We start from the raw sequence: 15,220 nt of genomic DNA, 5'->3' as shown, positions 1-15,220 counted from the left end.
ATTTTTCATGTAAAGAAAATAGGGGAAAAACCCACAGGTACTATAACAAGCTTACAATATTTGATAGAAAGCATGAACCCAAGTGTCCATACCAAATAAAGCCTCTGGGAGCAAATGAACAATAACATTTTTGTAAAGCGCAGATACCCATGCCATTATTTACATAAGCATTATGTTTTTTTGTCCATAATTCTCTAACAAAATATAAATGTTCATGCATACTATAGATATTAAGGGGGGACTCTAATGATTACCTTATGCTCTTAAATAAAAAATTTTTAAATAAAAAAATCAAATTACTGTTCATATGTAAGATTAATAAATAATTAAACTCCTAAAGTAATAAGGGCAATAAAAATAGAATATTTAATGTATATTTTAATCATTGGCAGGCTTAGTTTTCCTTTCGGCAAAAAGTGCTGGGGTCATAATTCTTTCTTGACTTCCTATTAAATACACTGCAAAAGCACGATAATTTTAAAACAAACAAACAAAAAAAAAAAGAGGCTTAAAGTGAAGGAAATTGGACAGAAAACCAAGAAACTGAAGTCTTATTGCTAGTTTACCAAATTATTCTATATAGCTCTAGGCAAGTCATTTACAACTAGTGACTATGTGGAAACCAAGAATTTTTCTAAAGAGCCTTCGTAAGAGATAGGAAACAAATACTGCACATGAAGATTGCTGTCATCTGGGCCTAGGTTATTATGATCAAAAAATATCTTTGAGGGATAAAACAAAGGACCTGCCTCTCAGCGCTCTCTAGCAGATAGCTTTGGAAAAGAATGTACCTTCAGGTTCTGGGGTCGTGTGAATTTGTTGAGAAGTGCCGTCTGAATGAGCTCCCACCGACTCCCTGCAGTTCGCTCACCATTCTTGCAGAAAATAAAATAGGCAAGATCAAAGTACTTTTAGTTGTTTTGCATCACAAATTCAAAAGCCAAACAAGTGCTAAACCATGACCCAGGACTAAAATACTTCAAGTTTATATTTACCTCATCTTCTACAGGATACAAGTTTTGTTCAGAACAGGGCATTTTAACGTGCTTGTTATCCCACAAATCTTTAAAATGTGTTGGAAAGGGTTTTGGAACATCTCCTGCTCGCAGAAGGTCTACCTGAAATACAGAGCACACAGGAAAACCATAAGTGCATAAAAACTAAGCACTCCTACAAAACAAGGCAAACAAGGCAGCCTAAACAAATGCTGCAGAATCAAGACCAGGCAAGAAAGCTTACAAACCCCTCTTAAGCTGCAGCCACACCTGACTTCTCTTTTACCTGCATTCTTAGATCCCAACAACACATCCTCACTGGTTGCCCAAGCTTCCACTGACAGTTTATCTCCCTCTTCCCACTACAGCAGCTCCAAATACCGACTCTACATAGAATCCCTCTTCACATTTTGGAATACCGTCTTCTCTGAAAATAGCCCTAGTTTGAGTCTTTGCCCAAGCTCTTACCAAAAGGCCATTCATTTTAGACAAGTCAAAAAATTCCCAAGTGCAGAACCATAGCAAATTCTTTCACATCATATTTTGTGTATATATCATCATCTTAGTATAGTTAATAGCAGTTATTAGTTTTACTTTTCTTTTATCGATTTAAACCTGAATTTTCATTTTCTTCATCACTGTGAAGTATTTGGAAACTTTTAATAAGCAGTTAGTATAGTTCTTTACTGGACCACTATCATACTGGACACCATTTGTTTTTCTTTTTGATGTGTGTGTGTGGTGTGTGTGTGTGTGTGTGTGTGTGTGTGTGTGTGTGTGTGTGTATTCACACGGGTACAGATTACATGTGCAGGAATATACACATTCATGTAAGAGCCAGAGGCCATAGGTCAATATTAAGTGCCTTCCTCTATCACTATCCACTTTATAATTAGGACTGTGTATGTGCATGGTATATGTATATGTGCACACATGTGCCACCCACAAAGTGAGAGATCAAAAAGAAATTTTACTTCCTTTTTTTTTTCAAGACAGGGTTTCTTTGTGTAGCTTTAGAGCCTATCCTGGAACTTGCTTTGTAGATCAGGCTGGCCTCAATCTCACAGAGATCCATCCACCTCTGCCTCTCAAGTGCTAGGTGGAATAAGGCCTAACCCACCACCACCCAGAGAATCAAAGACAGGTTGTCAGGCTTGCATGGTAAGCATCATTACCTGCTGAGCCATCTCTCAGGCACTCTACCTTAATTTATTTATTTATTTATTTTTTTTTTTTTTTTGAGACAAAGAGGTATCTCACTGATCCTGGAGCTCACTGATTTGGCTACAATGGTTGGCGAGCCAGCAAACCCCAAGGATTCTCCTGTGTCCACCACTCCCCACTCCTATCCCCACCTTTAACCCCACTGTTAGGATTACATGTAAGCACTTTAAAAACTTTTGTTTTTTAAGATTTATTTTTACTTTCATTTATGTGTACATATCTGTGTCTATGTAGCAAATGTATAAGAGTGCTTATGGAGGCCAAAGGAGGCTGTCAGATCCCCCAGAACTGGAGTTATAAGTAGTTGTGAGCTGCCCAGTGTGGCTCTGGGTACGAGGTTTTCTGTAAGAGCAGTAGTGATCATAGTTACTGAGCCATCTCTCTAGCCCTCACCTGGTTTTTATGAGTGGTGGAGATTCAAACACAGGTTCCCATGCTTATGTGTGGAACTTCACTAACTGTGCCATCTCTCCAGCTCCAACACAGGTTTATTCATTAAAATTAAATTTCTTGAGGAATAACTATTTTAATTTTTTCACTAGAAGACAACAAAGAACTTGGTATGCACATAGATGTGTATATGAGTGCCACTGTAAGCACACACAAAGCTATCACAATAAGTATTAAGTAAATCTCTGAAGAAAAAAATGTAAGGTTTTCATCTTGTCTATTCTAGATATTTCAAGTAAATGGAATGGCATAACAGGTAGGTTTTTAGGTCTGTGATGGGAGATGCCATTATGTATATATGTTTCTCATACTGGTTAATGAATAAAGCACTGTTGGCCAATAGGAAAGGAAGATAGGCGGGCCTAGGAAACAAAGGAAGAAAGAGGAAGTAGGAAGGGAGCCAAGATGGAGAGTCGGGAGAAAGCAGTATGCCAGCTGGCTCCCCGGTAAGAGAAATACATAGATCAGCAGAAATGGGTTAATAATTAAGACAGAGCTAGCCGATAAGAAACAAGTACCTGGCCAATAGCATAATAATCAAATACAGAGTCTCTGTGCATTATTTGGGGCTGGCGCGGCAGCAGGACAAGAACGGCGGTGGGCAGAAGAAACAGTAATCCTTACAGGTCTGTCACCTTCGCTTATTAGAATGTTTTCAAGGTTCACCCAAATGGTATCCTATTTCACTGCAGAAAATAATCACATAATATATTTTATAAAGTATGCTACGAATGAGAGGTATGTGGTATTATAAAGACCTAATCTAGAAAGACTCAACCAGGTGAGTTGAGAGATTTCCTATGGGCAGTGACGGTACAGCGGAACTCTAAGGAAGAAAAAGAAGCTAACTGGGGGGTGGAAGGGCAGTGGTCACATAATATCGCTTCTGTTCACTTTGATCTGGGGCACCATCCAAAGGACCATGTATCAAAGGCTTAGTACCCAGGCCCTGGGACTATGGAAGGTGATGGAACTTTGATACCAGTCCCAGTAGAAGTCTCTGACCTCTCCCTCTCTCTGCTTCCAGGAAGCCAAATCTCCTCCATTGTGCTCCCTTGCTGTGATCTATTATATAGCCACAGGCCCAGAGCAACAGACAAAAGCAATCACACTAAGGCCTCTGAAACCCCAAGACAAAATAAATCCTGCTTCCTTTGAGTTTATCATCTCAAGTATTTTGTCATACTCACAGAAATTTGACCACAAATGAAAATTGGTACCAAGAAATGCAGGATCACATGATGTGGTTCAGAAACTTTTTAAATTGGTTTATGGGAAAGTTTAGAGAAACAAGCTCAAGAACGTAGAATTAAATAAAGAGGGCTTAGTGGGTGAGCCTGGTAGTTTAGAAGACCAGAATTCTGATAGGAAAGAGGACAGTAAAAGCTGTACTGTTGAAGTTTCAGATAGAAATAAGGACTCTACTGTAAATCAGACTACAAGTCATTTGTGTTTCATTCTGGTAAATGACTTACTTGTCTATATTTGATCTGTCTCCTAAGACTTTCTTTGAGACTGTTTTAAAATGGCAAGACTGATTTATCAAATGATAAGAGAAGGTTGGGTGTGGTGGGGCACGCCTTTAATCCTAGCACTCAGGAGGTAGAGGTAGGTGGATCTCTGTGAGTTCAAGGCTAGCGTGGTCTACAGAGGAAGTTCTAGAATAGTCAAGGCTACAGAGAGAAACAACAACCAAAAACAAAAACAAAAAAACAAATGATGAGAGAAACTTTAAGGCAGCAGGACAAAGAGGCTGTGACACGAGTAACGCTGGCTTCTAACCATACTTATAGTAAGGCTAGAGAACAAAAAGATCTGAAAGCTAACAGTTTAGGCAAAAAAGCACATGTAAAGTTGGGGACAGGAGAGTATTGTTGCTAAAACGAGGCCAAGTACTTTGGACAATAAGAAAGATACTCGAGGGCTTCTCAAAAACTGTAAAGCCTTACCCAGTCAAGATCTCATCTACCACATGCTCAAAGATGAAAAAAACCAAACACACACACACACACGGGCACACACGGGCACACCGGCACACCCAACAACAGAGGGTTTGTTTCAAAGACTTTCCAAGACAGCAGTCTCTGGAGAAGGGAGACCTAGAGCTCCTGCCTGCATAAGGTCACGAGGGAATTGTTTTCCTTTGTTAAGCCAGAGGATTCAAAGCTGCTAAATATAGTTCAGGGTAATACCATGCAACTCTCAGCAGCAACAGACCTTGGCACTGTCCACTTGGACTTTACATGCATGGGCTATGCAAGTTATAGTTATGCTAGGTTTCCGCTGAGGTTTCAAACAAGTCTAGAAAGCCAAGCAGTTTGTGACAAGGTCTGAGTCCCCTCAAAGCTTCTTCTAGGCTGTGCTTGAAGATAATGAACCTAATGCTACAATGGGGAGCCTAGGAAATCAAACGCAAAAGTAGTTAAGAAGCTATGGAAAACAGGGAATGAGAAATCATTGCTTTATAGACAAAGAATTTCCATTTGGGAAGATGAAAAGTTCTGGGAATGAGTATCAATGACGGTTGTACATCACTGGCAATACACTTAATGTCACAGTGGTAACATTTGTGTTATGTGCATTTTACAGCCATTTAACAAAAAAGTGAGATTGGTTTTAGACACGCTGAGTCTAAATACCTCTTCGGTGGTGCTAGAGAATGACCAGAAGGATCTAAGAAAATACCAAGATGGAGAATGTACTAAATCATAAACAATTTTGAACTTTTTATTTTATAAAATAACAATATCTAACATGTAGTGGGTAGTCCAAAAATAAAATCAACTGGAAAGAAAAGGAAAATCTTTGCTCACAGCTAAGAGGCAATACCCACCCGAATAGTTACTGTGTGGTTAGCAGATGGTCTTAAGAGAGGCAAGCGGACCCCACACAGAGGCATTTTCCTCATTTCCTCAATAGGAGTTCCGAGCCACTTCTTATCAGGAGGAAGGTGAGGTGGGACGTATTTAGGGGTCTTCCTTTCTGTTCTTTGATGTCTGACTTCACATTGTTCTTTTCTAAAGACAAGAAAAATATATTCAGTCACGAGCTGTTTCAGTTTTCTTAGATACACAAGCACAAAACTTAGCAAGAATATTGTCTAAGGTGTGCCACACTTGCTTTATAAGGACAACTTAAAAACCTTATCTTAAAACCCAAGAGCTTTTTTCTAATAGCCTAGAGAAGGAACTTTCAAACATACAAACCCCCCTTAAAAACAGAGTGAAACACAGATCATACAATCAGTTACATGTCTCATCTTCACATAATCATCACAACAAAATAAACTTAGTACCATAAGCTACAAAACACATCATAGAAAATTGAGCAGGGTTTAAAATTCCTTATGGAATAATAGTAAAAAATACAAGATTGTACTCAAATATACATGAAGAAGATCCCTATAGGATTTCAGTGAATTTGCTAACCCAAATCTCAGCTTTCTCATTTATAAAATAGAGTATTACCTGTTTGCCTGTCAAAGCATTAGAGAAAGTATTATATAAAAAAAAAAAAAAACCTAAACAAATGTTAACAGCTATAGTAAATCAAATATTTTCAACTAATAATTTTCATAAATTCCATAAGAAAGTTCATCAAACTAAAACTGACTACCAATACATAATCTCTTCTTTTTTCCTGCTTCTGGCCTTTTTAGAACTTCCACTTTGAAATTTATTATTAATAGTTAACCAAAAGGCAACTTTTTAATTTACTGTAAATAACTACTTCCTTAATTCCCTCTACATTTAAAAATGTATCATGCTATTGGAGGAATATTCCTTAATGGGAGTAAAGGGGGATTACCTTCTGTCCTCTGATTTGGGAATTCTCATGAAATGATCTGTGATTTTAGAATCTTTTTTTCCATGCTGCTTGGAATTTCTACATTCTACATTAAGGCTAGAAGTGTTTCCAGATGGCTTGGCATTTAAATCACTGGTTCCAGCATGAGTCTCTCCTTCAAATTGGAAATGTAATCTAATTTCCCTTCCCTTAGTCAAATACCGTTTCCTAAGATCACTGTCAGCATCTCTTGCTTGGCAACTTGAAAGCTGATTTGCTGTTTGGGAGGAACTATCTTCTTGTTCATCAAAGCCTGGACTTGGTTCTTCATCTGCTTCTGAGTCTTGACAACTGTTTTTTGAATTGTCTACATCCATTGGTGAATCCGGTTCACTTTCTTTCTCAAATGGAGGTGAATCACCTAGGCTACTTTCTTGTCTAGTCAATTTGTTGTCAGTTTTTGATTCAGTTGCAATGTCCTCAGCACCAGCATCTGACAAAGGACTCTCTGGTACCACATCCAGCTCCTGTTTATAGCCTGTACAGTCTTTCAGAGAGTGACAAGAATCACTGCACTTGCAGCAGCTTCTGGCTTGCTCATCTCCTACTGTCTGCTTTGTATTTGCAAGCGTTATGGGTGTAAGAAACTGTTGATTGTCTCTACCTTCTTCATTATCTGTGTCACTGTGGTCATCAGTTTGGGGTGATTGGTCAATGTTAGCATTACTAAGCTGCTTTGGTACTGGAGTTATTGTTGGAGGCTCACTTGCCAAAAGCTGTTCTGGATGCTTCCCTTCATTTTGCCACTTGCATGTGCTTGCATTCTGCTGCTGGTTCAAATATTGTGTGTTCTTTTCAGTGGGTGACTTATCAAGATGCAGCTGAGGAACATTTTCCAATTTTTCCACCTTATGTTGGTAAAAGTTATCTTTTTGCAGAGAACTCATCACGGAATCTATCCTTGTATTGTTGTTTTCTTTACTATAAGAGAACAAAAAGAACTAAAACCAATTTACTACAAAATTAGACTAAACAATTGAACAACACCATGGCTAAAGGCTTACTCTGTGATGGCCTGATCACACAGCATAACACTTCCCTGCTCAGCATTTCTGCATGTGGACCCACAGTGCCCTTCCCCAGCTGTGTGCCTGGTAAACACCTGCCTTTCTTCAAATCTTAGGTTTACCTACTGTGTCACACTTTGTTCCTTTAAGGCCCAGGCATGGCTAGCGACTTGTTTCTTCTATATGCTAGCCACAACTCATATCTTTACTTGCACAAACCTTCATAATGCATTTACTTCATGATGTAGTAATTACGTGTTTTGTATCTGTAACATTACTGTATATGAGTATCTTAAAATCAGAAAACATTTCACTTCTCTGTATCTCACAAATAAATGAGGATCTCTATGTGTTAAGAACTAAAAAAATAAATTAATTAATTAAACATTAAAAAGTTAATGTAGATAGAAGAAAAATAAAAAGAAATTAAAAACAAAAAAGCAAGATAAAACAACCCCACCATTTCACTACTCATTTCTCCACATAGAAATTCTTTATACCTTTGTGACTCAGTTGTCTTGGTTCCTTTAGTATCCATCCAAGTGGTAATACTCGTTTGTTTGAAAACTATAAAAAAATTAAAATTAAATGTTAAATATATACATATAAATTCTTTCTAATAGAAAACATTTATAGCCACATATATATATATATATATATATATATATATATATATATAGGCTTTTTGCTAGATTCAGTGGGTTAAACAAAAAGCAGCTACTCTTCGACTTCAAGTATGAAAAGATAAAATAGGAACAACTGATATGTGCAGTATAGAGTTGAAAGTGTCCCCTAAAGAGTTGTGTGGCCAAATGTCTAAGATCACAGGCTCTGGACTCAGAACCCTGGATTCAAATCCTCGCTGGCTTCCTTTTTGACTACAAAAAAGCACTTTTCTCGCCTCAGCTTCTTCACCTGCAAAGGATGGATGCACATGGACAGTATCTTTCATGGTGCTAATGTGACATTTAAATTAGTAATCATTTATATAAGGACACTGTGGTATATGCTCAGAAAATGTTAGCCCTCAATTATTATTAAAAGAGGTCTTGATCAGGAATTAAGATAGTTCCAGGAAAAAAAAAATACTTTAAGACAACAAAAAGTGGGGGAATAACCAGCCAAGATTTCTTAAAGAGGCAGTTCTATAGTTTTGCCTAGAAAAATAAAGGCAGTGACATAAAAGGAAAATCCCAAGCAAAGGCACATTCGCAAAGAAATATAAAGAACTGAGAAAGGAATAGAATATATAATTCAAAGGTTATCTAAGACCATATCATAGAGAGTATACTGAATGATGCAGAGAGATACAGAAAGACGGTCAGAATCACACTAAGAGTCATGCATGATCCCAGAATTCAGAGCTAACAAGCCTATAGTCACCCATGACGCATAACCTGGAGGCAAGAAGAGTGCTTATCAACAGAAGCCAGTGAGAAAACTACTGGTCTAGGTCAGTAGTTCCCAACCACTTGGATCATGAGAAGCAATAACTGGATCCTAGGACCAAGCCCACAGCTACTAAATCAGAATCTCTATGTGAGTATGAGGGAAAAATGAGAAGAACTGCTGACATTCTTAAAAAAGAAAAATTTAAATAGTCAACTAGATTGAAGAATTACTGGTTGAGGTTCAAAATAATTCCTTATGAAATGAGTAAAACAGTATAGTCACTACTGACTTCAAGTCTGAAGCTTCAAAGAGCTAAATGGCCATCACACCACTGAGCAGAAATAAGGGAATAGGAGAATTAGATATGGGGTGGGTATACCTAGGTTGATTCTGCAGACACTAAATATGAGATTGCCAAAGAAGTAACTGAATAGATATGACCAGCAGTGCGAATAAATGCAAATCACATTTCATATAACCCTTACAAAGAAATGCATGTACTTTCAATGTTTAATAGACTGGACATGAATTAAATGTGTCTATTTTAATGTTAAATCTTAAACATTCTCAGTTCTCTAAGTGCAATATTAAGAATCTGAACACTTAAGTCATAGATCCATTCTTATTTTCCTATTTTACCTTAAGTAATACCATATGAACAAAAAAAGAAGCAAGCTTAAACTAATCTATCTATCACTATGACAGAACATAAGTGAAAGATATTTCAGATGTGAGATAAGTATTTGAGTTTCATATACTTTCTCTTTCACAAAAGTATTCAAGTATCAGATACTTTCTACAAAACAGTAAAAGTCTAACTAATAAACTCTTTCTGATTAGTAAGTCTTTAAGTGGTTTCTCTTACAAAAAGTAATTTATATAAATCTTTCTTTTTGTTAAGTATCTTTTTGTGATTTATTTTGTATGTCTTCAGCAATTTAGGCTTCAAATCAGTCAGCAAGAGGATAAATGATTTAAAGATGAATTTTTTCTATTGCTGTATCTTTCCTATTTAATCCATTATATGGGTTCAGTGTCCCTGATCTTTAAAATCCAACTTTTGAGCCCTAGTGCTAATTTTGGAGCATTTCAGATTTTAAAATCTTCAGATCAGATTAGCCAGTCTGGTCTATGCAAATGTTCCAAAATCTGAAAAACTCATCTGAATCACTTCTTGTCCTAAGCATTCCAGGTATGGGACACTAAGCCTATACAAACCATAGAAAGTATAGTTCAGACAATCCTCAGATTTCAAACCTGCAAAGTGCTAAAACACTATTTCTGGAATGAGTCTAGGATTTAAAACATCTTCTGCAGTACTAGGAGTCCACGTGAGGCTTTAATAGCTAGGTTCTTTGTGGTGGTTTGGATAAAAATGGCCACCCTACTCTCATATATTTGAATACTTCATCATCAGGAAATAGCACTGTTTGAGGAATAGAAGAATTAGGAATGTAACTTGTTGGAGCAGGTATGTCGTTAGAGGAAGTTTGTCACTGGAGGTGGGCTTCTGAAACCTCAAATCTCACCTCCAGGCCCAGCTTCTCCATCTGCCTGTGATCAGGATTTAACACTCAGCGACTGCTCAAATGCCAAGTAATGATAATGGACTAAGCCTCTGAAGCTGTAGGCAGCCCCCAATTAAAAGCTTTCTTTTATAAGAGTTGCCTTGGTCACAATGTCTCTTCACAGTAGCAGAACAGTGACTAAGACACTCTTCACATACACATGAACCTGAACTTCAAGCGAGGAAAACCCAGGAGGCCTGTTGCAGAGAAGCTGAAAAGAGCTGTCTGTCTCCTGAAGCCTGACATGGAAAGTATATCCTCCTAGCTTTACGCTTCCAATATGATTCCTGAAGTCTGTCAGAAGAATGAATGGAGAAAGGCAGGTGGTAAAGTAACAATGCATCCTGTTAATCAAATATTCCCCAGTCCTTGTTTGAACCCTAGAGAAAGGACTACTGCCACACTCTTTCCAATAGTACTACTTCTGGCTTCTAAAAGTTTCTTTTCCGACACATCATAGAACTGTTAAGAGCACACACCTTTAACCCCAGCACACAGGTGGCAGGGGCAGTCGAATCTGAATTCAAGGCCAGCCTAGTTACAGAGTAGTCCCAGGAGAGCCAGGCAACAAAAAGAAACTCTGTTTTGAGAAACAACAACAAAACAAATAAACAAAAGCAACCATAAAACAAAACAAACAAAAAAAAACCCCACAAAAGAACTTATTCTCTCCTTAAGGAAGCATACTTGCTTACTAAGATTCCAGGGAATTTCTTTCATTTAACTAGAAATAATCATTGCAAACAAGTGGGGGGGGGGGAGAGAAAAATGCTTCCTATAGGCTGCAGGGGGCATTTTCTTAATTAGTAATTGATGTGGGAGAGCCCAGCCAAAGATGTATGGTGCCATCCCTGGGCAGGTAGTCCTGGGTTCTATAAGAGAACAAGCTGAGCAAGCCATGGTGAGCAAGGCAGTAAGCAGCTCCCATCCATGGCCTCTGCATCAGCTCCTGCCCTGTTTGAGTTCCTGCCCTGAGTCCCTTTGAAAGCAAAAGTGACAAAAACCCTTTCCTCCCCAGTTTGCTTTTGGTAATGGTGTTTCATCACAGCAACAGTAACCCTAACTAGGTAAACAAAGATATTCAATGAGCCCTTTCAGTATTGGACTATCCAGAACTTATCTACCAGGATTATCTTGGTCAAGTTATTTCAGTTCTTTGAGCCCATTTTCCTTACCTAGAAAATACAATTCTCTGCTCCTGAGGAGTATATGTATCAGTAAGAACACAAAAATAAGGGGGCTGGAGAGATGGCTCACAGGTTAAGAACACTGGCTGGTTTTTCCAGAGAGCCTGAGTTCAATTCCCAGCAACCACAAACATCTGTAAAGAGATCTGGTGCCCTCTTCTGGTCTGCAGGTAAACATGCAGACAGAATACTGAATACATAAATAATCTTTAAAAAATTTAAAAAACAACAAAATTAGAAAAAACATGGTGTCCAGCCTACAAAGAATTATTCCACAAATACATTCTCTCCCACAACTTAAATCCAATCTCTTTTATATTAGTGATTCTAGTTCAGCCCCAACCTCTCCCAGCAAGCACGAAGTCAGTAGAACCACAGATTACCCAGTCACAGAAGTCAGAGTCATTAGCTACATTTCATCTGCAGTTCCTATAAAGGAGAACCTTTACAGAGAATTCTCTGAAATCTACATCCCAGATTTAAAAAGTCCACCCCTTCCTTATATCCTTAAGTACTTCACTAACTGGGCAACTGGTCTGTATTTCCTCAAACTGTTCTCTGTTTATAGTCTGGACTTCCTCTAATCCAAAGTTTTATAAACTAAAAGTGGCAAGCATTAAAAAACAATAAACAACATAAGAATGTATTGAGCTGAGTGCCTTTAATCCCAGCACTTGAGGCAGAGGCAGGTAGATCTCTCTAAGTTCAAAGTCAGCCTGGTCTACAGAGCTAGCTCCAGGACAGCTGGAGCTATATAGAGAGAAAAAGAAAAAAGAAAAAGGAAGAAGAAAAAGAAAAAAGAAAGAAGGAAAATGGAAGAATACTTCACATAGTAAGAATGTTATTTTGTGAAATATTTCAATTGTAAACATAGCATATATACCAACTTAAGTTTTAAACCCTTAAGGCATTCCTATCCTGTACCCTAAACTCTGCAGCCCAACACTGAACTGCCCTTCCCCCAGAGGCTCTTCCCTACATAATGCAGATATTTTGGTTACTTCCCCCCCCCCACACACACACACACCTCTTTTGTACCTCTAGCCTCCTGGTTGCTGCACCTCGTTCCCTTCTCTCCCCTCTCCCTCCCAGACATGGTCCAGCTCAGCCTAGTCATGTCCCTTCTGGAGTCTCCCAGATGTCCCTGCCTCTGACTATGCTCTCCAGTGCATATACTCCTCCACCATACCTAAGAGCAATTTCCTTTTCCTTTTCTTTTTTCATTCATTATAGATATTACTGGGTACCAGAAAATATTTATACCATGGTCTGAAGTTTAAAAAGATAAAAAGCTACTGATAATCCATTTTGCTAAAACATTAACCAAATGCATTCCTTTTCTTAAAAGCTTCCAAGAGGCCTATTAAATACAGAACAAAGTTTAAATTCCATAACATGACACAAGTTTGTCTGCAGTAAAGCTCACCTAAGTCTTCTGCAGTCCCAGGTCCTAGTTCTAATAGTGTTTAGGTATACTGTTCCTTCTACCTACATTATTACACTCCCTCCTCTTCGTTCATACTGCACACTCTATCATTTCAAAACGTGGGTCAAGACAGAAGCAGGAATGGACCCGATCAGATGTCTTTAAGTTTTGTATTTGGGAGGCAATGACAGGCAGATCTCTGAGCTCCAGAGCAACCAAGGCCCCACAGTGAAATCTTGTCTCAAAAAAAAAAAAAAAAAAAAAAAAAAAAGCCTTGATTCGAGTCTACTCCCTAGAGGTCCCAAGACAGTCAAGTGTACACTATTTGCCCAGATCTCTGCTCAGCCTCTTAACTGTAGACCAATGCATTCTTTCGGCAATGTTGTTGGCTCTGGGTGAAAGAATACAAGCTGGGCTTTTCTCCTTCTCACTGAGTATTTCTCTCAGACTTCCCCTAAAATGCTGGTGTGCCCAAAGGCTCTGCCCTTGGTTGTTTTACTTTCTGTAAATATTTGCATACTCTAAACTACACTTATAGCTTCTATCATTATATGCCAAGAACTCTTCAATTTTTCTAGACCTTATTTCCTGAGGTACAACAAAAGAAAACAAAACAAAACCAGTATTCTCTGCAGAATCCATTCACTTCTGTTCCCTACTACCTGCAAAGTCTAAAGGCAAATCATCTCCCACCTAGACCAGATCCTTTAATCTTGTGGTTTCAACCAATTTTTCTTTTCCATTTTCTTTACACCAACCAACCATACAGAAGGTTCAAGAAACAAATTTAATCTACCACACACACACATATTAAAAACCCCTTAATGGGCCTCTAAGTACCCTGACAACATTAAGTTCAAAGTTCTTAGTAATCACCATAGTACTGTCTATACTTCGTACAGTAGGATCCCTTTCTTTCGTATTTCTCCACAGCCATTTATTCTACGTACCAGCTATATTTTCGAAATACCACTTTACTTTCTTCGCCAGGCTCTAGTATTCATAGCCAAATCTTCTGAACTACTAACTTTGATCTCATAACTAGCTTAAGTACACTTAACTCATACCAAAACAATCGTGCCCTTATGAATAAGGAAATCCATTGCTCTTTGTTACACATATTGGACTTGTGCTGTTGTCTATCTCTCCTCATAGATTCCAGGGTTTGAAGGCAGAGATCAAGTAACCCATGTTCAACATCGTGTGCCAGACACAAGCACAATACCAGCAAGCTAAGACCAACAGCTCTGCACTCTAGGAGTCGGCACCTGACCTTGCAAACTGCAACAGCTTTCTTTATGACTTCTGGAGACTGATGCGCCCTTCTGCTTCATATGCACAACTAGACTTCCTTAGCAAGGCAAATTCTCTGTCCAAGCTGAGGAAAGCATACAGGTGAGATCCACCCGGTTAGCAACTGTCCACCAAAGTTTTCCACACCACAAACGCCACTAGAAATTGCAGCCCCTCTCCCCTAACGAGTGGCAGCTAGTGATTTTTAAGGGGGATCAGATAGGAGTGACTGGAGTTTCACGGTCCTCAGACTGAAACAAGGACAAAGATTTTTATTTTCCCACGTACCAAACGAGGTGACGCTGCCTCTGTGCGGTCCCGCCCGCCCCGGGACGCAGGCTGGCGAGGACGGTGGGACCCTGAACTGGACGGGAGCGTCCTTGGGGTCGAGAACGCGCCTCTGCCTGCCGGGGAAGCTCCGGGCGTCCGAGGCAGCCGGCGCAGGCGTTCCAGCGGCACCCCAGCGGGGCCGCTTGCTGCAGGGCTCACAGCCGGGGCCCGCGCTCATGCTGGGACCCGCAGCGCACCGTCCCCGGGCCGGCCCGGGCGGAGAGCCTCATTCACTAACCCTGACAGGGACGGACTGCGCCTCCTTCTCGGCGCCCCCCGCACCATTCCCACTCTGCGGCGGCCCGCTCCTGCGGCCGGCTGCTGTTCCTCGGGCCTCCGAGCCAGACCCTCCCTGCGCAGCCGCTCGCCTCCGCTCGGCCGCGGGGAGCCCACCTGGCCCGGACGCGGCGCTCCGACTCGGGCTCGGGCTCCGGCTCCGGCTCCCTTTCCCACCACCGGAAAGCAGTAGTGCCGCGCGGCGGACTTCCGGGCCGTGCAGCCG

At 39.8% G+C, this 15,220-nt stretch overlaps 1 protein-coding gene across 4 annotated transcripts in view; it reads right to left on the bottom strand.

The window, feature by feature from the left end:
• Parg (poly(ADP-ribose) glycohydrolase) overlaps positions 1-15,201 on the bottom strand; it is a 98,340-nt gene extending 83,139 nt beyond the window's left edge. Inside the window, exons 1-6 of one of the 4 annotated variants that reach the window (XM_051202723.1) lie at positions 15,112-15,201; positions 8,023-8,089; positions 6,477-7,436; positions 5,503-5,686; positions 996-1,118; positions 792-875 (exon numbers count right to left, since the gene is read on the bottom strand). In XM_051202723.1, the coding sequence (XP_051058680.1) occupies positions 792-875; positions 996-1,118; positions 5,503-5,686; positions 6,477-7,436; positions 8,023-8,060 (1,389 nt within the window). In that variant the 5' untranslated portion in view covers positions 8,061-8,089; positions 15,112-15,201. The other 3 variants (XM_051202725.1, XM_051202722.1, XM_051202724.1) reach the window with 3 other exon arrangements.
• Positions 15,202-15,220: the final 19 nt, after the last annotated feature.

The sequence above is a fragment of the Phodopus roborovskii genome, unplaced genomic scaffold (genome assembly GCF_943737965.1).
Source record: "Phodopus roborovskii unplaced genomic scaffold, PHOROB, whole genome shotgun sequence".
In the NCBI taxonomy this organism is placed as follows: domain Eukaryota; kingdom Metazoa; phylum Chordata; class Mammalia; order Rodentia; family Cricetidae; genus Phodopus; species Phodopus roborovskii.
This window is presented reverse-complemented; position numbering and strand designations above follow the sequence as displayed.